At 46.8% G+C, this 24666-nt stretch overlaps 1 protein-coding gene across 1 annotated transcript in view; it reads right to left on the reverse strand.

The window, feature by feature from the left end:
* Tg (thyroglobulin) overlaps positions 1–15860 on the reverse strand; it is a 222849-nt gene extending 206989 nt beyond the window's left edge. Inside the window, 9 exon segments of the mRNA XM_047522972.1 lie at positions 2–334; positions 3342–3527; positions 3732–3875; positions 4326–4432; positions 11818–11977; positions 12300–12503; positions 13528–13625; positions 14676–14784; positions 15794–15860. Coding sequence (XP_047378928.1) covers positions 2–334; positions 3342–3527; positions 3732–3875; positions 4326–4432; positions 11818–11977; positions 12300–12503; positions 13528–13625; positions 14676–14784; positions 15794–15860 — 1408 coding nt within the window.
* Positions 15861–24666: the final 8806 nt, after the last annotated feature.

Below are 24666 nucleotides of genomic sequence, written 5' to 3' on the forward strand. Positions count from 1 at the left end.
TTTTGCTGGAGTCGCTTTGGGTTTGTGGTAAACTGAAGGGCAAGACGAGCCAGCTCTCGGGAGGGAAAAATAGCCCTGATGGCTTCTTTGAGTAGACTCTCTGATGCAGAGAACTGTGGATCCTGCCCCTGCACCATTGGGCGGAGAAGCCCCGAGTCAACCAAGAGCTCCTTGATCATGGGTGGGCAGGATGTGGCTGACCTGGTTCCTCTCTGAGGGACCCGCCTTTCCCCAGGACCGGAGAACAAGTCATGCTGGCTGAGGTAGCCTGAGGTCCCAAAGTAGAGCCTGGTCAAGGCCTGCCGCCTTTCTGAGGCACAAGACTGGTCTTCAGCTGCAGGGGACAAAGAAGGCAGAGACGTGGTTTCAGCATCACAGGCGACCCCGAGACAGCCCTCGGGCTTTTCCGGCAGCCAGGTGCCAAGAATTCCATCCAGAACACCTACGTTTGGGAACGCTTTCTTCCTGTTCCTTTTTTCTTTCACTCTGAGCCATCTATGTGTGTGTGGCCACTTTGGGGAGTGACTTCCAGGCCGCACGGTCACTCTCCTGCCTTTCCTTAGGGGCCCATTCTTTTCTAAAGTGAGTCTCATAGATGCTGAGCCAGTTCCTGAGACTCTGACCACATCTGCTGACTATACTGGGTTGAACGGCTGCCCCCAAAAAGTACTCATATCTACCTAGAGCCTCAGAATGGGACCTTATTTAGAAATAGGGTCTTAGCAGATGTCATTAAATAGGAATATTTCCCTATATTGTAATACACAATATTAAAAATATAGGAAATGTGTTATTTACTACACTATACTGTACTATACCATAACCCCCACCCAACAGACACACTGGACACTTGCATCCACAGCAATAGCACTGAGGCACTGAGAAAAGGTAAAAACCTGTGGCCCATTGTGACCTCTCTGTTCACCTGAGAGAGTTACTGTCTTTCATTTGATTAGTAGTTCTTCACCTCCACCCGAAAGTGGAAGGTTTAACGTTCTCTAGGTTTACAACACCTGGAATCCCAGGAGTCTAGGAGGCGCTAAGCACCTAAGTGAGACCCTGTCTCTAAATAAAGTACAAAAATTAGGGCTAGGAATGTGGCTCAGTTGTCGAGTGCCCCTAAGTTCAATCCCCAGTAGCTACCACTCCCCTTGCCAAAAAAATAAAAAATAAAAAGAACTGAAAGGTGATTTTTAAGTACCTCCACGATAGAACTTCAAAATCCTCTTTCCTAATGTCATCACACTTTGCAGATAGAATACAACCAAAAGAATATTCAAAGTGTAAGTTGGAGAAATTTAAGGACAAAGGGTCTAAGGACAAGATAGAGTTCCCAAGGACATGTCCCCAAGGACGTACTCCCTTCAACTAGGCCCCACTTCCTACAGTTTCCAATAGCAACTACTGAATGAAAGTTAATACATGTCCATGTTGAAGTTACACAAAGACATGCATCCCTGTCTTCCTGTTTCAAGTCTTCCTGAAGCCACCCAGTTGGCCCAAGGCGAAAGCCATGAGAACTCCTAGACTCCTCCTGACTCCCATCAGCAACGTCCTCGAGATCTCACTGGCAAGATGGAATGGGCTCTTACTGGAATGACTAGTGATAGTTCCCACTGTGTTAGTCAGCTTTCCATTACTGTGAGAAAATTCCTGAAAAAAAAAAACAGCTTAAAAGAGGAAAGATTTATTTTGACTCATGGTTTCAGTTCATGGTCAGATGGTTCCATTGCTTCTGAGCCTAAGGTAAGGCAGAACCTATGGGTCAAAGAGCATGGCAGAGCAAAGCTGCTGACTTCATGACAGTAGGGAAGCAGAGAGAGAGACAAAGGGGCTAAGGACAAGATAGAGTCCCCAAGGACATGTCCCCAAGGACATACTCCCTTCAACTAGGTCCCACTTCCTGCACTTTCCAATAGTCTATTCAGTTATTAATCCATCAATGAATCATCCAATGATGAGGTCAGAGTCCTCATGATCCAACCCCTTCCCAAATGCCCCATCTTTGAACATTGTTGCATTGGGAGCCAAGCCTTCAGTGTGTAAACTTTTGGGGGACATTTTATGTTCAAACCATAATACTTCTTCTACTTTAATACTTGGTCTCTATACTGAGTTGAACAGTGTCCCTCAAAATTCTTTCCAGAGCTAAAGAATTCAGTCCTCTTTGGCAAAAGGGTCATTATATATGTAATTGGTTAAGTAAGATCAAGTCGTACTGAATAAGGGGTCTCCTAGTATAATGTGACTGTTTATGTTCCTGTTTGAAGAAAACAGACACACGTGGGGAAGACAGCAAATGACAATGGAGACAAAGACTTGAATTATGTCACCCCAGCCAGAGAATGCCAAGGATCACTGGCCACCACCATGAGCTTGGGAAGGGCAGGGGAGCCCCTCCTCTAGAGCCCCTGGAGAGAGTGTGGCTCTACTGACACCACAATTTTGGACTTCCAGCCCCCAGAACTATGAGATCATGAACTGTGGTTGTTCTAAGCTGCCCAGTGGTGACGACTTCTTAATACAACCTTAGGGTTGGAGTCCCCGTCATCTCTCTGCAGGACACCACAATGGCCTTCCAGTTGGTTCCTGGCCTCCAGTCCAATGCTCCTTTCAGTCTCTCCTCTGACCTTTCTGGGTGATTCTGGCTTACACCCAAAGCCCATCATGGCATCTGCAGCTTGAAGCCTCAGTCTCCCTGACTTCCAGCATGAAGGCCCCAAGCCCTGGTTATGTAAGACCCCGCCATCTTGTTCCTGGACTCCCCCAAGTCTTAGAGTGCACAGCAAAGCTCCCAGTCACACTCCAAGTTTTTTCTCTGCCCTCTTCGCCCACCAAGTGTCCCCTAGCAGAGCAATGCCCGTGGTCCATGCCTCTTATTCCTTCTCTTGCACTCTCTGTGGAGATCCTGTCCCCACTTTCCTCCTTCAGGAAGCATCTTCCTCTGATCCAGTGGCACCCCTTCCAGAACACTCCCCAGGCCCCACCTCCTCACACACACTGCAAGACAGAACTGACAAACTTGCCCCTTTATGCTCCTTCAGCTCCCTAGACAAACTTCTCCCATGGCACCTGTGAACTCGACTCTCTTTTCTCCACCTCTGAGCCCCTGGATATTCCCCAAGCTCCCTGAGGAAGCAACCAGGTCTGGCACAAGATGATACACAAGTTGGAAGTTTGTGGCAATGAACCATATTTCAGGCACATCGAGCTGGAGGGGCCTGAGGGGCACACTCAGTGGGCAGTTAATTAATGGGCTGGAATAGAGGACAGTCCCCAGAAACAGTGAAAGTAATCCAGGACAGCAGAGGAGGACAGCCTGCCCTTGAGAAGAAACCCACCGCAAGATGGCGGCTCCCCTCGCCGCCGGGTCCCTGGGATCTCCTTCCCCTGGGCGTCCACACACCAACATGGCCCTTCTGTCTGGCACTGCACCACCCGGTAATTTCCATTGCGGCTGCAGCTTGGAATATAGGGGTGGCCAAAGCTGGTCGCTGCAAATTGCTCCACTTCACACTTTGTGGGGCCTAGAAGAGATCCACGCGGTAAAGGAGAGAGTGAAGGACGTTTGAGGTGTTCACAGCAGGCTTTGCTATCTGGTATTGTACATTTTTAAATCCCTGCACTTCCTCGAATGGAGTCTGCAGCTAGGCAGACTGCAGCAGTCCTAAAACCCAGGCCATTCCCTCTAGCAGAATTCTACACACATCTGTGGGCAGGTCCCTACTTACACCGGAATCTGCCGGAGATGACTGACTGAATGGCCAGGAACCGTCTCTGCAGTATCCGGTACAGGGTGGTTTCAGCGAAGGTGGAAGGTAGGTCCAGGCCAGCAAAGATGGTATCATAAATTTCATCCAGTAACAGCTCCAAACCTAAGCAACAGGCAGCCAGCCTTTCAGGGATGACTTCTTGAGAAAGAAAGTCCTGACCACTCTGGACAGATATCAGAGGGACAGAGTTTTTCCCAACATCATTATGTACTGGGTCTAAACAATACTTCAGTGGTTTCCAGAATCAGGGCTGCCTCTCTAGTTGGGCAGGCTGCTCACAGCTGTCTAGTAATGAGAGGTGGAAATCCAGTGTGTCCACTCACCAAGCAGAGCTGCATCTCCCCTTTCAGTATAAACGGGGGTGCCTTGTGGGCTAGCAGCAGAGGCATTCAGGGTATCACAAGTGGAAGTTTGCAAAGGCCACTTCCCCACGGCAGCCGGGCAGGGGAGCAGGCACAGTGCTGCTTCTGCTTTACTTGTAATGATGCCTAAGCTCTCCAGCGTGAGAATGGCACTCTCCCCCTCCAGGTGGCCTGAGGTGTGCTCACTCACCTGTCTCCGCCAGTTCCCGCCCTTGGCTGTCAGCACAGTAACAGTACCCAGACACCTCAGGGAACCTGCTCCGGAAGGAACTGAAGGTCACGAATGCATCTGGAAACCTGAGAGAGAATGAGACTGATGGTCACCACTTCACACAAAGGGCGACAACTCTAGCTCTTCTCATCAGAAGAGAGGTGGCTACCTCCTCACCCAGGGAGAAGGAACGCATGCTTTGGGCTCCCCTGCCCTTCACCCCATGCATCTTGCAGAAAGTGGGTTTCTTTCCTAACCTGGTCTTGCCCATCAGAGCAAGGCTGGACCTGGTAAAGGAAAGCTGGAGTCAGTTAACCTCTACTTATTAGCTGTTTTCCTCACTTGTAGCCTTTGGCCAATTTATATCCATGCAGGCGTCTCTCAGAGCCAGGTGAAACCAGGTGGTGAACGCTGCATTAACTGGCTCCCTTGCCAGTATATAACTCTAGAGACAAAAAGTCAAGTTTGCTTTGCAAACATGTCGTACGCTAAAGATGATCTATTTTGTGAGATCAAATGATTTCAAGGATCTTTACAACTTTTCAAGACTTTGAAAAGATTCTACAATAGGAGGTCTTTAAGAAGGAAATTTTCATTCCATAGTTAAAGAAAAACACAAAATCAATATGATGTCACAAACAAGGGCACCACATCTTAAGTTGAGGAAAAGTCAGCCTTAGTCATGTATACCCTGGCAATTGGTAGAGACTGGTTGAGCCCCCATCCTAAAATTAGTAGGAAGCTAAGATATGGAAAGCTAGATTGAGAAATTCTTCCCAAATGCAATGATTTATCAACCAGAGAGGAATTTTTCATCTTTACACAATATCAAGACTCTTTTTTTTTCAATCCCCATATAACTAGCACCTGGAGCCTCATCATGGTTTCTACCTATGTCTGGGGTTAATCCCCAAGTAGTAAGTTCGTGGCAGCCATACCTCTCGGCACTAACAGATCCATGCTATGTAATCCCTTGCAGCAAAATCCTGAAAACAACTTTAGTATTTAGTGATGGGAAAATTAAGAAGCATAGTCAATCTCCTAAATGGAATAAAATACTGGAGCTGAGGAAGCTACTTATGAATGCTAGCTAATGGTGAACATATCATTATGTAGAAAGACTGCAGTGTGTCTAAAATGGCATGTGCCCACGGCAGCTACCACTATGGAAACCAGTACTGCAGGACAACATATGGTGGGAGCTACCCAGATTCTGAACATGGGAGTGTGACAAGGATTAACTAATTTGAATGGAAGTGAATTTGCAAAACAAAAGCTATGTAAACACTTCAAAATTATGGCTTTTTTCCATGTTGTTTTATCTGTTACTATGTGTCTGTGGGTTACCTAAAAAAGAATCTTACCATAAGTGTGTTGCGAACATACCGCTGAGAGGGGGCACATATATATTTTGGAAACCGGGAAAATTCAGTTCTAAAAATACTAAAATAGTATAAGATGTTGCCATTTATTGAGTACTACTTTGCAAAGGATGTCTAATATATATTGATTCATTTAATCCATTTAATGCTCATAAAAGGAAGGTGGTATTATTTTCATCTTCATTCTAGAGATTGAGACAGTGAGGTGTGTGTGCCGCCATCTTGGTCTAGAGGTGAGAACTGGTGTGCTCGCCCTCCTCTTAGCCACACATGATATCTGCCTCTGCCAGTGGTGTCCCTCATCGTGTGTTTGGCTGTATCTGGCTTTTCCCCCTTATCCTGCAAGGCATGTGGCTACGTTCTGGCAGTCTCCTCTGAATTCCCAACACCTCTGGCATTATCTGGCATCTAATAGGTGTTGAAGATATGTGTGTTGGATATGCACATTGACCAGTCACCTGGGGGCTTCATTCTAGCACGAGGTGCAGGGACTTCAAGTCATTCTCAGTTCATGCTCTGCTGATGCAACAAGAGGCCCACTTTAGCCTCTTGCCCAGGAAAGGCATGACCTCCAGGGTCTTTATGTTATTTCACTCAACCATGTTATGGTCAAAACCCTCATTCTCAGCAGGAATGGTCTTATAAAGGGCCTAATGCCTGGCCCTATCTGTGCTCTTGGCTTGGACCCCACTTCCTGCTGTCTCCTCTTCCTGCATACTGGAGGTTGCCCTGGCTTCAGCTGGGGGAAGGATGATCCTGTCCTCCCAGGAAGATTGCTCTAAAGCTACCTGTTGTGCCTAGAGTCCTTTCCTCACCTCTGGGGCAGATGCTCCGTGCTGCCATTTTTAACCCCTTCTTGCCAATTCTATACATAGTGAGAAGAGCTAAAGGCCTGAAGCTGGACATGTCTGGACATGTCAGAATTCCTGTCCTGGTCTAGCCACATGTAATGACTGCTGTTTATCACTCCTCAAAATGATAAGAATTGAACAATCAGGTACTAATGCCAAGCCCTTGCCATTTTTATCTCAGTTAATTCTCGCAACAGTCCTTTTACAAAATCTCCACTTCACAAATGAGAAATCGGGAATTCAGAGTGGTGGTGTGGTCAAGTCAAGCTCACCTAGCTGGGTCAGGTACCCTGAGTCACGTTCAGTGCTCTTTCAATACAGAGGGTGGCCAGATGGTGAGCCTGCTGCTTAAACGGAACATGGTCCTTTGGAGGCCTACCCTGCAACCAGCAGTGAGTCCAAGCTCCACGTCATTCCAACTACTTGTGTTCCTACAATCCAATCTACTACAACCTGATTTTTGTGGATAATTTTTTAAATGATGCCACTCTCTATGAATTTTGGACTCATCTCAGGCATAATAATTTGCCCTACTAATATTGTTTTGCCATTGCTTTTGCTATGTCATTGGTGATGATTGTCACTAGGACACAAGGGTTTCTGCTGTGCTTTTGACTTCTCATTACATTTATATCTCGCATCAACCAAGGAAATTCAGACTTCTGAAACTGACCTGAAAGTCAGTCCTGGCTCCATCCATATACTGGGCTTAACTGGGTTGGGCCAAGAATACTGCTAAGGTGGTGAAATGAGTGGATCTAGGGTCAAGAAGGGCGACTCAACAGGAGAGAAGGAAGAATGGGGAATATGTCCAGGAGGATTATATCATGCCTCCAACTTCCAAGTGGAAGACAGACCACGGTGGGCAGAGGAGAAAACAGAGAGAAACAAGTGTGGAAGGGAATCGCCGCTGGCAACCAAGCAGCCGAGTCACTGAAATACAGAGTGCGGAAATACGGTGCCTGCTGCTTCTGTGAGCACTGGCCTAGGAAACCAGTGGTTTCACGGCTCACTGGTATCCGGATATTGTCTGGTCATATAGGCCCCATATGGCATATGACATGTTGTCCCCTTTGTGAGGATCCAAGGACAATGTTTCCTCCATCCTCAATAGTATAAAAAAATATGCTCCCTTGAGAAACTGACTTCTTTTTATCTGGTAGAAACTGTATAACAGACTTTTTCATCTTTCTCTGGATATAGGGAGTTCAGAGACAAATACGAAGATCTCACACTTGTTGTAACTTTACAGAATGATTGGTGTGAATCAATTATTTGCCAGTCTTTGCTCTGATTTATTCTTTTTTGGGAGGGAGGGGTACTGCAGATTGAACTCAGAGGTGCTTTTTCACTGAGCCACATCCCTAGTCCTTTTCACTTTTTGTTCTGAGACAGAGTCTTGCTAAGTTGCTTAGGTCCTTGCTGAGATGCTGAAACTGACCTTGAACTGGATTCCTCCTGCCTCAGCCTCCTGAGGTGCTGGAATTACAGGTACATGACACCTAACCAGCACCTTGATCTATTCTGCTCTTCTATCCTTACTTTGTCCTCCCAATTTCCTCTGGTTTCTACTTTTGTCTTGTTCTGTGCATATGTGAAGAAAGAACAAAGATAAATCAATGCAATGTTTCAAAGTAATACACAATGAATCTGGTGGAAAGGTGCTTGCCTTTGTTGATCATCTCAGGGTGATCATAGAAGAGTCCTCAAAAAAGAAAAATCTAGAGAAGGGGCAGGTGATGGTATTGCTGAGTTTATGCTCAAACTGTGGGTGACCCAGACTTAATAAAGCTAGTCCCCACCAGACATCCAGGCAGGCCATCTGCAAAGTAGGAGTCATGCCTCTGGGCTCAGGCAGCAACAACCCTCCTCAGCCAGATGCTCAACCTCCTCCCTCAGGTACTCCTCCAGAACCTAACTACCAGTAGCAACACATTTGTTGCTAATGTGTATTTGTCCTGCGCGGACAGTGGGTGCTTCTTAAGAGACAGGCTATGGCATAGCCCAGTGCCTGAGTCAGAACCAAGTACACATAGGTCTCCTATGACGGTATCGAGGATGCATCTGCCAAGATATCTCCATGTGGTCTCTTCCACATTCCAATTTTGGCACATATTAAGATGTACCTGCCCCTTCCATTGCCAGTTAGGATGGCATAAGGTGCTGAGGCATTTGAACTGAGGCTTGTTCCTAAGAAGTTTGAGTTGCCTTAGTCATTAAGCTGCCCAATGCCACATCTCCACTTAAATGAATCCCCTCAGTTCCAGTATTCCAAAGTCAAATTGTGGCTTTCCTTTCCAAAATCCATTCTCGACCATCCACCTAGAAAACAGGCCAAGCAGGTAATCCCCGACTCTTCCTCCACCCCATATTCCTGTCTCTTCAGTACTTTTTGCAGACTCCACCTGGTAAATATTTCCCGGATCCTGCTCATCTCCCAGTCACCCACTCGGTCATCTGCTCCAAAGTCGGCCACCCCCACTCCGGCTAGGCCGGTAGCCTCCGAAGTCAGAGCCACCTCCCAGCACCACTCTGCTCTTCCCATCCAGCCATTCTGTTCAAACTTGGGATCGGGTGGTGATTATGCTATCCACCCACCCCCAACCTGGCTTAAAAGGTTTAATGCAATGTGGGGACCTGTGCTAAGAAAATACCCTTTGTCTGTCTGAAATTCAGCTGTACCTGGCCATCCTGTGTTTTATTTGGCAACCCAGGTGTTAAGCCTACTCTTCATCTGGCTTCCAGAGATCCTTCCACTTTGCCCAAGAGTCACTGAGCCTGGGACTGGCCAGGTCTACATAAGTATCAGAAAATCCCTGATTCCTGTTGGGCTTGCGGTAACCAACCACCCCACCCTTCCCATGATCTTCCTAAACCAGAATTTGCTCTGAGACCAAAAAGGAAGGAGCCCATTTTGGGAGGGAACTTTTTTTTGCAAGTTAACAACAAATGCTTCATTCTCAATTTTTGCATTGAACTACACTGTCCTCTTGTGGAAATAGCTGTGAATTGTTCCATCACCTCAACGCAGCAAACTACACACAGTTCCTTGGTGCTTCTTGCTATTCATTAAGCATTTATTGTGGTTCCTGCTGTGTGAAAGACTCTGTGCTACATGCCAGGGGTTTGGGGGGAGACAGATACAACTCACATTTGCCCATAAAGGAGACAGACAGCTCTGGAACACACTAATTATGCTTTCTGAGTTCCTTAACTTCTTTTCAGATTCTTGTTTGCATTCTGGAGACTGATTACAAAATTATTTCCGTGAGTGTTACAATAAATAAAAGGATGTAAAATTCCCAGGATGTAGTGAGCAATCATTTGAACTGAGGACGCACCAGTTTGCGAGTGTGAGTGTTGAGTAAATCGGGCCCTTTGAGGTTTCTACGTGCTCACAGGCAGGCCGCTCTCTGGTTGCCTGGGTGGGGGAAATCCAAGCTACCTGTGCTGAAACTGGGTGATGTGTGAGAAGTCCCTACAGATGAATGATACTCTACAATTCTGTCAGCTCTCAATGGTTTTAAAAGTGACGTCTCATCAGATCTTCACTGTGAACTAATGAGCAGGGATTGCCCTCCATTTCAGAGATGGGAACACCAGGTCACCCTGCTACGCAGTGACAGAGACAGAAAGCAGGTCATGAAGGCAAAAGCTACAGGGGTCAGAGAGTGAGGCAAATGGATGGAGTTGGCAGAAGTGTGGCAGAAAAGCTCAGAGGGACCCTGAAGTCGGCAGGTGAGGCTCCATCTCAGGAGACAGCTCGGGCCCAACCTCCAGGTGCAAGGGCAGGTAGCCTCCTGCCCTGGTTCTTTAGACCATAAATGCAAAATTTTGTGCTTTAGGTTAAACATGAAATTGTCAATTCTCAGCTACACTTTTATCTACAAAAATGGAAACTTCGTAGGATATAACCTACTAAAAATTCTCAATTTTTATCCTGTTATGCAGCTCAAAGAAAGCCCATCTATGAGACCAACACAGGTTGCTGGTCTGAGCTGCCTTTCCTGGCACAGCCTGTGAGAATTTCCTCTCTCAGGGAGGGAAACATGTTTTTGGAGGCCAGTCACATAGAGGACCCGGCTCCCTGCAGAACTCCCGTCAGTGTTCACAGATTAGTACTTTTCTTTTTACTCTACACACTTCCATTCCATCTGAAGTCTGCAGGGGCCATTTAAGATAAGTAGGTGTAAATCTTAAATAGTCAAACGTTACTTGGCTATTTGGGTCAAGATTTATAAAGCAACTATCATTTTATATTTGTTATTTAAATCATTAAAGTTATTTACAATTGCTCTGGCACATGCCTGTAATCCCAGTAACCTGGGAGGCAGAAGAAGGAGGATCACAAGTTCAAAGCCAGCCTCAGCAACTTAGCAAGACCTTGTCTCAAAATAAAAAATAAAAAGGACTGGGGATGCACCTCAGTGGTAAATTGCCCCTGGGTTAAGTCTCCAGTAACAGGAAAAAAAAAAAAAAAACTTAATAAAAACTAAAGGTATTCACAAGTGCATACATATGCATTCTTCACAAAAACCTATAAACACAGTCATACCCATGCTTTTCACATGCGTTCTTTGTCCTTTTCTGCTGGTCCCCCTTCTGCCCACTGCCATTCCCCACAGCAGCCCTGACCCCTCAGTGGCCCGTGATGACCACGGTGTGCTCATTCACATCCCTATCCCTGCAGCCCTACAGACACGAGCCTAATTACATCAGCACACCCAGAGGGTGGTTTGGCTTGTTTCCTTCTTACAGGTTAAATCATGCTGTTACTTAGCTTTGAGACTCATCATGTAATCCTGATAGCTGCGGAAGCCCCTCCAAGTGGACTGTCCCAGCTCTAACCCGCTCGCCCTTCTGAATGGCTGCAGAAATACGCATGGCGTGTACACATTTATTCACCACCCACTTCTTGACCATCGGTTATTTTTTCCCCATTTTCTACTATCATGAAAGTAGTGCAGCAGGCACTCAGTACGTGCCCCATGTTCTGGGGTTGCCATTTTCACAGGCTGGCTGGGCCAGAGAGCATATATATATTTAATTTTAATTGCAATTGCCAGCTTGCTTACAAATGCTATAGTGCTGCAGATGTCTATCAGCCGCCTTGGGGTAGGCAGCTCTTCACTCTTCACCAGGCTGTTGTGTGACCCACGAAGCCCCGAGCGCCCCACGTGTGAGTGAGCCTCATCAAGCGGAGGTCTGCTGATGAGTGCACCTGGCAGCTGCGCTTACCTGTTGTAGCTATGGACCAAATCGAAAATCATCATGTCCGTGGTGTTGACAAATTTGCACTGGACGGGCGTGAACTCTCCATCTGCAGAACACTGGGGTGGCGACTTGTCTCCCACCCCATGGAGAAGACGTCGGTTCCTTATCTCACAGCTCCTTGGACCTGAACATTTTCATGAAAATTGTTACATTCCTGTGGACGGGAGGTGTGTGTGTTTCTGCAGTGGAGATGCGTGTGCTTATCCTGCCCGTGTGACATGTAGGACCCAACAGTGACTAAGACCTGCAACCGGAGACCCACAGCGTTGGCTGGAATCCCGCTCTGCTTCAGAGTATGAATCACCCCCATTTGAAATGCTGGAATAAACCTGCCTTCATAACGCTTTCCTCCTCTTAGGACCTGGCTCTCTGGGGGCCTGAAGGGTCTGGTTTGCAGCGAGGGAAGCTGAGCCCCACCCCTGGGTGCTGATACCCCTGGGACTTACATCGCGTTGGCCTCCCCAGCTGGCGGGTGCCGTACACCTCCATGCCCTCTGCGTCCACACACCAGCACTGCCCCTGCTGCAGGTCACACTGCACAGGTGAGTAGTCCCCTGAATCGCGACACTGAGGGAGGTAGGTGGTGGCCGTGCTGTTGATATAGCCGCTCAGTAAGATCTGCTGCTTGTGAAGCTGGCAGAAGGACAGACCTAGGATGACAAGTGGCATCAGAGCAGTGCTGCAGTGCACAGGTCGGTCCAGGGCCCAGGTCAGGGGGACGCCCACTCCCTCCCCAAGGGACACAGCTGAGAGGGAGCTGAGCAAGTCAGGACCCTCAGGACCGCCTTCAGAGGACTCTCACGCCCTGTGGCCTGAGTCAGAGCAGGGCAGAGCAACTAGAGGCACGCCGATCGAGTGCATGCTCCCTGGCCCTGGCACTGCATGGAGACTCAGGCCAGTTGTTGACAGCTTGTCTGAATGTGGATTTCTTCTTGGCTTGCTGTGTGACCTTGGGAAGCTGCTCTACCACTCTGTGCCTTGCTTGCCATATCTACAGAGTTGAAAGGCCTTCTCCCAGGTGCATGAGGGAGAGCAACTAAGGCCAGCCATCTTCCCCCTGTTGAATACCTACTATGGGCCTGGGAAGCTGCTGTGTTAAATCCTCACATCACTAGGAGAGAGTCTATCCATGCTGCAGGTGAGGCTGGAGCTCAGAGAAGGCAGCCAGCTTGGCCGAGGTCATGCCTCCTGACAGTGTGAGGAGCTGGCCGTGTCCTGGAGCCAGCTACACAGCCATGTGACCCCAGAGCCCAAGCAGAACCGCTATCCACTGCAGCAGCTTCCTGGGGCTCCGCTTCCCTTGTTAAGGTGATCGGCTTCCAACGCCTTTGTTGGAGGGCTCACTGCCCTAGCTGGGGACTGTGCTTCTCGGCTCCCTGCCATGGCAGCCGTCTTAAGCAGATGGCGACTGCTGTCTCCTCACCACTGCTTCCCAGACGCCAGGCTCAGCGCCCGGCACGTGGAGGACCGTGGCTGAACAGATGACTTGAATGTGTCATTTGACTTCCACAGAGCTCCTCAGGAAACCTACCTTGCCCGTGTGCAGGGGCGCTTCTTATTCAAACCAGCAGCCCGCAGCCCTGCGGGAGACTGCCCCTGCCGACCCGCGCCTATGCCTGCATGCCGGGAGTCCTGGCCAGGCCCCCGCGTCCCCGGTGCCCCGTCTGCACTCACAAGCCTCAGGCCTCCCCTGCTGCCTGCTGCCTGGCACTTCCCTGCCGTCGGCATCCACACACCAGCAGGTACGGCCGTCGTTCCGGCACTGGACGGTCCTGTGGAAAGACGTGAGGCGTCACTGTGATAGGCTCCCCACACCGCAGGCTGGCTCCAACCTGCTGAGGCCAGGGGCCTGCTGGTGATGTGGAGAAGCACCGGTGGGATCAGGCCAGGCCGTGGGGTTGTTCCCAGGGAAGCGAGGGCTAAACCGCAAGGTCGCCCTGGGTGGGAGAAGAAGGTGCTCCGGGAAAAGAGAAAAGCACAGACAAAGCCCTGAGGACGGGACGGACCCGAAGCTGCAAGTGGCCAGAACAAGAAAGGACGGAGAACCTAAATAAGGCCGCCGGGAGCGGGGCGCCCTCCTCCTCCTTCCTCGCCCCAGAGCTCCCAGGGGTCCGAGCTCTAGACTAGCAGCCTCTCTGCACCCTTGGAGTGCACGAAGTGTGGCTAGGCCCGTGAGGAGGGCGCAAGACGACAGCGGGGCGCTTCTCACACGAGTGTCAGAACACAGCCCTGAGGACGGCGTGACTGCCGGAGCGGGGGACATCAGTGCGTCATGTTCCAGGGACTCAGCAGGAAGAGCTGCCCAGCCACCCTGCGCTACACGTCAACACCCCAGGGCCCAAGGCTGCCAGAGGGCAGCTGCAACACCCTCTCCAGAGAGGAGTTCGCTCCGGACACGGCTGACCAGTGGCCCAGAGCAGCCCTGAGAACCAGACTGGGTGGGTCAGAGGCAACCCGGGCCCAGAGGGCGAGCCAGCCTCTGCTTCCCACCACCCAGACTCCTCTGCGAGGACACCAGGAGCATGAGGACACTGAGGAACTCTCTCCCCTTTCTCTTTATTAGGAAGTCACACACACATATTAGTGAAGCAACAGGAGTGAACGTGTTGGCAGGAGGAGAAGGGATGTCAGTCATGAGCGAGGGTCGACGGAGGCTCTCCTGGTCAGATCGCCTGGAGAATGGGGAAGGGCCCCCACCACATGAGGGCCGCCATGTCACATCCACACCAAGGAGTAGGAGGGCATAGCCGTGGGAGTGTGCTGGGGGTGCAAGATGCTCTGACGCCGTCTCAGGCCCTGGGAGCCCGGGAAGTCAGACTTACTGGAAACCACCATCTTCCGAGCACTGGGGGACATGGTCAGCCCGCTTCAGAAAGGCTGCTTCCCTCTGCAGCTCACAGGGACGGAGCGGCTGGGCATCCACCTGGTATTCTAAGCAGAGGGCAGCACTGTGTGAAAGGAGGTACGGGCCAGGCTCCAGCAGCAGAGACGTAACCTGAAGCGCCGATGCTTTTAGCAGCATGGTAATTAATCAGTACGGTCTTGCTGCACCGTGACAGCTGCTCCCGCTCTTCCCAGGGCCACATCAGCTCACCCTGGGAGTGATGGAACATCTCCATTCACCCTGTGGCACCAGGACTCAGCAGTGGAAGTAACCTGCCCAAGGTTAGCTGCTGGGAAGGACAGGTTCCAGAATAAACCCAACTCAGGCCCCTGTCTCGCCCAAACTCTTGGTGGGTCAGGTTGGAAGGTGATCAAGAAGTTGTTCTTGAATTTGTCAAGCCACTCCCTGCAGAGGTGGCCCCTTCTGCACAAAGGGGAGTACAGAGGCGCCAACAGCCTCCACAAGCCCTCGCTGGCAGCCCCTGAGCCCCTTACTCAGGAATCACAGCTGCATCACCCGGAAGTGCTGTTGAAGTTCTCAAAATGAGGGAGCCGAGGCCTGGCAGTGGTCCAAAGTCAAAGTCACGTGGCTGACCCAAAAGTGTGTGATGGGGTCTAGTCCGCTCCTCAGGGAGATTTAATTTATGTCACACATTTGACACACATTTGGCTGATGATTTGAAAAGTCATCAGCCCCCTGGTGACTTCTAAATACTTGAATGCATGACACAGACCATGGGGTAGCAAATGAGATAAAAAAAATAAATCATGTCAATGTCAAAAATTTGCCCCAAGAGTGGGATGAGAGGAGCTAGATTTGAATTAGGAAGATCTAACTTCCCCTCTCCATTCTACCAATCACAGCTCTGTGACACTGGGCAATTCAGGTCACCTCTCTGAACCTGTGCCTCCTTTGTACACGGCCGGCCTCCGAGCGCTGGTGGGGGTTACATTAGACGGCACCTGTTTAAAGGCCCTGGGCAGAGTCTAGCTGACCGACTCTGGGTCTGGAAGCTCCCTCCCCACTCTGCTCCACAGTCCCAATTGCAGAACTCACCGAAGATGTTGGCGGACACGGAGCAGGCCGAGCCTAACAGGCTAGCGACCCACAGGACCAGGGCCATCCTCCTGGCCCTTCCTGGGATGAAGAGGAGAGCGCTGTCCACCCTGGTCCTCTAGCCAGGGTGCTTTATAGCGCTGTGGCTGGCAGTCCTTCCACTCAAGGGCTCTCAGTGGAGCAGTGGCTCACTCCACTGGTCACGAGGAGCCCCCTCCACCTGCGTCTGCACCCTCTGAGGACCCTTGAGAGACCAGTGGGGCATGAGAACCTTGTCTAGCCAGCAATGTGGGCACAGGAGTGAAGCCAGCTTGCACAGGGTGGGGTGGCTTCACAACCCTTTTTTCCGCATCGCTCTTCGTTCCTTGGTGTCCTGGTGACAGAAACATGCCCCGGTTGGGGAAAGCCACCCCTCCCCCTCGGGGCCCTCCCTCCCTCCTTCCCAGCTGCTCACAGGCCCTTCCTTTTTCTTTCCCTCCCTTCCTCTCTCCAACATCAGTTTTAGAGCCCAAGGGTTGCAGGCACTATCCTAGCAACGACGTTATGGCAGAGAACAAAACAGGCGACATCCTGCTCTCCTGAATATGGAGCATAAGAATTTGGACAGGGAGCCAAGGGCACACACAGAGCTCCCTTCCTCCTGTCGCCTTGGGAGAGCAGCACCCGGCCTTTCTTCCCAGCCCGTGTCTGTCCCTGTGGTTCCACGGCGATCCAGCTTCCGCCCCTTGCTCCTGATCCCGTGTGACCTGGAAAGCACTTGGGTGTCCTGAGCCACAGCCTCTTTCTCTAGAAAGCAAAATGGAAAGTGAAGTAATCATGTGTCCCCACTTGTTTGGGACCTGAATGAGAATGGGTGAAGCGCTGAGCGGTGCCTGTCACTCGGGCTAGCAGCTGTCCTCATAGGCACCGTCTCTTGCAAAGGGCATTGTGCTAGGTAATGACAAGCGTGCAGAACATCCCAGCAGGCTAAGGGGCCAAGGTCACTGGAGGACCCAGGAAGGTCAACGAGGCCTTGACCCCTGAGGAGAGAGGGAGGCTCACGTCCAAATCTGGGGGAGCACTGTCCCAGGAAACAGGAAGGGTGGGAGGCAGGCTGGAGGTAGAGCTCACTTGCACTGGGGAGAGACGGGGGCCCACACAGCTGCTGGGCAGTGACCCGCGTTCTGAGTCGGGACACTGCCGTATTAAATAGTCCAAATACATAAAGTGTGTAAAACAGGATTTGACGTCCACGTGTCCAGTACTGGCCACTACGTCTGTGCTCAGGTTGCAAGCCCAGAAACACAGAGCACCCCGGACCCAGCGGCTTCACACAGACGTTGATTTTCTCACAATTTGGGGCTCAAAGTCCCAAGATGACAGTGACGGCAGGGCTGGCTCCTCCTGAGGGTCACTTCCTTGGCTGGTCCCTCTGTTCTCACGTGGTCTCTCCTCTCTGCATGTCTTCTCATGGGAACATCAGTCAGATTGGTAGGGCCACTCTAAACTTACTTTAACTCGGCCACCTCTTTGAGGGCCCTATCTCTAAACACAGTCACATTCTGAGGGCCTGGGGTAGGACTTCAACAAATATGACTTGGGGGACATGGTTCAGCCCCAAACAGCTACAGACCACTATTATGTTCATGATGCAAACTACGGAAAATAAGATCAACTCACGCGTCAGGTGTGGGACGAAACCCGGGAAACCCTGTTGGGGACCCCTCATGCCCAGGGCTCCGGTCTCGGTCTCCAGCCAGCCTTCTCCGTCAAGTCAGTTCCACTCAGTGTGGGTGCTCCACACTCATTCCAAGTTCAGCACGCCCCAAACCACCCTCCACAACACTCCCGTGTGGCCGTGTGTGCCCTCCAACCTGTGCCCTCCAACCCGTGCCCCTTCCTCCTCTCACTTCTTGGCAGCCTCCAAGTCCACACAGGCGAGTGCTCACTCACGGCTCTCCGAGCAGCCTCATTCCGTTTCCCCACCTCTCCAGCCTTCTTCAGGGCCCAACAGCTCTGGACTTAGCCCCAGGACAGCTTCTGCCCTGACGCTTGCAGCTTCTTTGCAAGCTGGACAGTCCTAGAAAGAATGACCTTCATGGTGGGGTGGAGACGGAAGCTTGTCCTGGGGAGAAGGAAGAATAACAACCCATGTGAAGACTTAGATTTCAGGTCATGATGGTTTGGGGAGATGCACTGGCATTTATTAGAAAGGAGACTGAGAAGAAGAACTCCTCAGTCGCTGCCGCCCCTGTTGCATGGGCCAGGTCACCCCATGCAGCATCCTTCTCACTAGAGGAATAGAATTGGTGTGGTTCCTTGACGTCTCTCCTCTTCAAGGTTCCTATCGCAGATGAGTCTTAGAAAAGGTTAACATGGTTCAAGGTGTGAACTTCTGTCCATCACTCCAAAATACCATGTGCACCAAGTTTGCTGGGGTTGGTGGTGTGCTGAGTCACTCTTGCTGGCCTGGCGCTGGGAAGGAACAGAGTGGAATCAACATGGCCAGGCCCTTGCCAGAGGTGTCTCTGCTCCACTGGCTTTGGTGCTTTAGTGACTCTGGGCTCAGTGATCCTGAAGAAAGCCAGGATGAAGAGGACCATGGGGTGAGGGACAACGGCCTGTGAGCTGATTCCAAGCCAGAGCCCTCTGGAGGAGGCGAGCACTGCACTCCATGAGCCTGAGGACATAGGCTTCCTTCAGAATCCACACCAAGAACTCCCCGCGCCCATAAGGAGAGTGCTTCTCTTCACCCAAGCAGCAGAGCAGGGCGCTTAGAGGACCAAGCCAATTCCTCCTCAAAGGGGAAGTCTCTTTTCACAATGACTCAGCAACCCATCCCTGCTGCCACGTCCTCTCCACGGTCTCCCAAATGTGCAGGCTTTCACAGCGACTGCATAGCCATGCCTGGCTCAGCCTCCATCACCAGGAAGCTCTTCATCTCTGACTCCCACTCTCCTTGGCCCCAAGTACAGTGGCATAACTTTTTTCTCCTTCATTCCCTAGGATGAGAACTTTATGTATAATAAGGGCAATGAAGATTTGGTAGGAAATAGAGTTATTGGATAATGGAGGAGGAGAGGAAGAGAGGGTTCCAAATGAAACATCAGACACCACTCTTTCTGAATCCACTCATCAACTGTCACCCCAATAGGGAATCACTTACAAGACCTTGCTTCCCTAGTGTGAGCTAATGCCTTACTGCTGGAATCCATGTCTCCCCCTACTCCCACATACCCTGTGACTTAAAACCATGTCTCTTCTTCTCCTGTGTGGCCAGGGTGGCCATAAAATTCCTGGCATTTGATTTCTTCACCAAGAAAGATGGAGCAGAAATACTTTTCCCTATGCCTCCTACTAATTAGAGAAGAAACCCTGGGCATTATCTATAAATGAACACAAGATACCAAAAGGGGGAGAGAAGGGAGCAGACTGACTAGAAACTTCAGAACAGAAGGATAGCATGGTAGTGAACGCCTTCATTTATCAACTTACTTCTTCTATCACTTCCTTTAAGAATGAAGATGAAAGACATTCTCAGATGAGAAAAACTACAAAAATCTGTCCCCAAAAGACCTACCCTGAAACGATGGCAACAGGAAGTTCTCCAGACAGAAAGGGACTGATGAAAAAAGTGAATTGCCAATAGTGATAAAAGTGGTAGTGTTTGATCCTTGGTCATGAGTTGTCTCATGCATATCAGATTGGGTGTTGGAGAAACTGACAACTCACACCCCTAACCCCATCATCCATAAAGTTGCAATGCTATTAGTGTCTAATTCCTCAAGATAATGTGATAATAAATAAATTACTCAATATAAGAAACATATATAGTACAGCACATAGGATGTCATAAGTATTTAATATTATTTTTCTTGGAAGTATGTGGAATTTTAAATGATGGTAGTACCAGACACTAGTGTTAAGGTGCATTTCTTTGCCTTAAAAATATTCGCAACATCTCAATCTCTGTTTTCTCTTTGTGCTCAATGGGATATGCTGGGGGGCAGTGTATCTGGCAATACGTCATCCACTAGCTTTTATGTGCAGCCATTTATAGCCCTGGCCCATACTGGCTGTTGTTGCCTTGGACTCTGGCCCCTTAAGTTTTTGTGAAACATTAGCTTTAGGGGTATTTTTTCTTTTTCATGAATTTTTTTAAGGGGAAGCATCATCTTCAACTTACTAAGTTTTTGAAGGTGTGGCCCCACGTGATTGTCGAGACCAGAAATCTGATGCTTCTGAAAACCCTGCTTTCCTTGTTTTCAATTATTCCAGGTCTTGAGGAGTATTAGTTTTGCTACATTATTTTATATAGTAAATATATGTTGGCACTACCATTTTATTTTCCACTGTGGTTCCCCGTTTGATTTCAAAGTCTCAGTCTGTTTTCTAATCATTTAAATAGCTTCTTATGTCACTCTCTTTTCTTCTTGGATTCATTTTAGTCTGGTATGTTTTGCTGTATTTGAGCCCTTCTCTATTCTTTTCTGGAAAATGTTTTTGTTTTGCATCTGTCCGATTGGAAGAGGTAAAATCAGTACACTGTGGGACTGCCCAAAGCGTTCTGCTACCTTGTTCAGCGCCACTTCCTCAGCTACCACCATTGAGGTGTTCATCATCTGATCAACAATCCAGAGACCGACACTATTTCCGGCTTCCCTTCGATGGGTCTTATTTTAGTGTGCCTCATCATTCTGTAATTTCCCAGATCTGTTCCTGCAGGGTGTAAGTAGCATTTTTACCTCCACCTCTGCATGAAAGTGGCTACCGCACCTTGACATTCTGTTGATCCTTCTTGCCCAGTCTTCTCACATCTGTCTAGATCAACTGGAAGCATCCTTACAGTGGCCCATTCTTAATGGGATGGTCTTCCTCACCTTCTTCATTTGTGGTTAGCTTTAAGATTGAGCTTCTCCATGGTCCCTTGATCCTAATCCTGTCTATGAAGAAATTCAGCAGAGAGCTAAGATCTGAGGAAAGCCTAGTCTAGCCTTTCTAAGTCTGTCCTGAACCATAACAATCCAGATGTTACTGGAGAGGCTTTCTCCAGTACCTCCTTCCCAAGTTATTTGATCCCTCATGTATCTTTACTCCCTCCCCGCCTTAGGTCAGCCTACCCAGGACTTCGAAGTCCCATTTTCTACTTGAAATCTGGCTATATGCCTTCTAAATGTCATCTTTTCCCAAAAAACACTCTCGTCTTCTCTCATTTCCTTTATTTTTTCCCAACTATTCCAATGCTTCTGTGTTGATTGGAAAAAGAAGCCTGCTTTTCTAATGGTTGCATTTCCTCCTTAATTTCTTAAAACAGCCTGATTCCTAGAAATGGAGCTTCAAGGATGGAACTTAAAATTGTCTGTAGATGTGTAATAATTTCACTGGATTCTTTGGTTTAACCCCCCAAAGAATAATGCCATACACTATATTAAAAGATAAAAAAAGTTATATGACACGAGAAACAGAAAAACACATTTGTCAAAATTCAGCAACCTAATGACCCAATTACAAAATCCAACATTCATGATCAAAACTCTCAACAAACTAAAAATAGGACATAACTTCTTTAATCTGGTAAAAGGAACATGCTCAAAGCTTAGAGATAATATATTTATTGGTGAAAGGGAACAATTCCAGGATTTCTACTCTTACTATTTTTACCCACAGTGCACTGGTTATCACAGCCTGTGCAATAAAGCAATGAAAAATAATAAACGGTGTTTGCATTAATAATAAATTAAAGGGACTATTAATAGAAAACATAACACTGTATATATAGAAAATAATTGGGGTTATGCAAAAATTCTGGGACTGACAGGTGAGCAATTTTAGCAATGTCACAGGATATAAAATATTTAAAAAATTTGATTTTATCTCTCTAGTAATGAAACATCTGAAAATGAAATTTAAAGACAATTATATTTATAATTTACTCGAGATTAAAATATTTACAAACATAACAAAGTTCAAAATCTGAATACTGAAAACTACTAAATAGTGCTAAAAAATCCTAAAGAAATGGAGGAATATACCATGCTCATGTATCGTAAGACTATTTAATATTGTTGAGATGGTAATTAATCTATGTAGCTTCAGAACAATTCCTGTCAAAATCCCAGCAGGTTTTTAAAAGAAGTAGGCAATTTGATCCTAAATCTTTTACAGGAATGTAAAAAACCTAGATGTGGCAGAAATAATTTTAAGAAAAGCATGAAAGAGTTCTATTATCTGACTCTAAACCATACCATAAAACTTCAGTAAATAAAAGTTTGATGTTAGCATAATAATATAGTGTAAAAAGAGTATCAAGTGCAGAAATAAACACACATAATATGGTTAATTTATTTTTTTTAATTTATTTTCAACAAAGACATTTACATAATTCAAGGGAAAATAGCCTTTTCAACAAATAATGCTGGAGTAATTGGATCCCCACATACAAATTGGAATATCGAGCTACCATGGCACTCCTAAATGACTAAAATCTCAAACAGGGACAGCACCACAGGTGTGGGACATCAGGGATTCCCATTCAGGGGTGGCTCTTAGGCCTATTTCTGGATAATGTATTATCTGCATAGCAATCTTTCTACCATTTTTACACTGCCTTGAATCCTGTGGCTTAATAAGCCTCTAAATCAGGAATTGTCTGACCTTCAGTTTTGTTCTTCCCCAAAGCTCATGAGTTGTTCTAGATCCTTTGTCTTTGAATATACATTTTAGAACTAACTTGCTAATTTCTTTTTGAAAAAGCCTTCTGGGAATCTTAATTAGGATTGTTATGTCTACAGGTCAATTTTGGGAGAACTGACACACACCATTGAGTATTCCAGTTCATAACCCAGTTTTTTTTCATTTATTGTCATCGTCATGCACTTTTTCATTTAGTCTTATGCATTTAATTGTCCGACTGTCAACGTTTTTCATGCCATGGAAAATGGTATTGTGATTTAATTCCGATTTCCGATTGCTCTTTGCTAATACATACAACTATTAGTTCTGGTAGCATTCCTTAGATATTTTCCCCATATACAACATGTCACCTGAAAATGTCTTCCATTCCAAATATATGGCCTTATTTCTTTTTCTTCCTTCAATGCCAAGTGTCAAAATATCCAATACAAAGCTGGGAAGAAATGATAGTGGACAATCTTGCTTTGTTCTTTGTCATAGGGAATATTTTTTATCATTACAACGCTTTCTTGGTAGCAACCCTTCATAAAGTTACATTAATTCCTTCTATTTTTTTTCTGATAATTTTTAATCAAGAATGGATGTTGAAATTTGTGAGATACTTTTGAGGTTAACATATAACATATTCTTACATTGATATGGTGTATTAATTTCTGAATATTAAAACCTTTTCATATTCCTGAAAAATACCCAAACTGGGCTTGATAAATTATCCTGTTGCTGGATTAGTCTTGCTAATATTTTGTTGAGGATTTTCTCTATATTCAGGAGGAAAAATGAATTGATCTGCACTTTTCTTTCCTTGCCATGTTTTTTCCAGTTTGGCCTCAAAAGTTAAAATATTAAATGCTCTTCATCTTTAAACTTTCTGACAGTATTAACTTCATTAAATATCTGACAGAATTCACATTTAGGCCTGGAGTTTTCTTTAAGGGATGATTTTGAAACTACTAATTCAATTTCTTTGATTTCTCATTTTGGTGATTTATCCCTTGAGGAATTTTTCCATTTCATCCAAGTCTCAAATTTATTGAATGTAGTCGTTCAGAAAAACCTTTTAGAAATTGTTGGGTGCATAACATCCCCTCTTCCATTCTAATGTTTTCCTTAAGTCTGCCTAGGAGTACATCAAGCTTGCTATGCCAAGAACCATCTCTGGTTTACACGTCCCTTGTGTCTGTCCTCTCAAGTATTTCAGTGGTTTCAGCACACACCCTACCTTCCTCTTCCTGCTTATTGGTTTTGTTCTTTTTTTTTTTTCTAGTTCCTTAAGATATAATCTTAATGATTTTGTACCTTTCTTCTTTTTAAATATAAGCCCTTAAAGCTATAAATTCCTAACATTGAGCTATATCCCACAAATCTTAGCATGTTGCTTTCGTTTTCATTCAAATATTTTCAAATTTTATATTTTTTCCCTGTACTCAGAAGTTACTTAGAAGTATGTTGTTCTAATTCCAAACATTTGGGGACTTTTCTGGGTTTTTCTGGGACGATCACCAATTTAATTCTGCTATGGTCAGAAAACATATGCATGATTTCAATTATTTTGCTTTTATCAAGACTTGTTTTAAAGCCTAGTATATAATCTGTCATTCTGAGGTTTCAGATACACTTGAAAAGAAATATATTCTTGTGTTGTTGGGTGCAATGTTCTGTAAGTGTAAATTAAGTCATTAGGTGGTCATTTTTGTTCAAGTATTCTATGTCCTTACTGATTTTGTCTGCTTGTTCTATCAGTTAATGCTAAAGAAGAGTTGAAATTTTCAACTCTAATTGTAGATTATTCCACTTCTCTATTCTATGATATTAGTGTTTGCTTTGCTATTTTGGTATTCTAATAGAAGTCAATAAACACATTTTTAAATTGCAATGTTCCTTGTGTGCAAAACTATGAGGATGATGGATTAAGACCTGTAATCATACAAGAAAATAATGTTCTGTTGGGCAGAAAAACAGAAAGGCAAAAAATAAGAATATAAATATGTAAAATTTTTGAATGTTAAGAGCTTGCTCATATGTTTTTAAAATAGAAGTTGGGAAGCAGCAGAACTATTCATTCTAATGTATGAATACATTTTAAAATGTAGCTGATTTTAATGTTAATATTTACAAATTGGAAATCACACCCTATGCAATTGTTTAAATTTGTGATGAACTTCAAATAGAAGAAGCAAAGCCTAAAGCTCACCATACTGTCC

Source organism: Sciurus carolinensis, chromosome 1, assembly GCF_902686445.1.
Source record: "Sciurus carolinensis chromosome 1, mSciCar1.2, whole genome shotgun sequence".
NCBI lineage: Eukaryota > Metazoa > Chordata > Mammalia > Rodentia > Sciuridae > Sciurus > Sciurus carolinensis.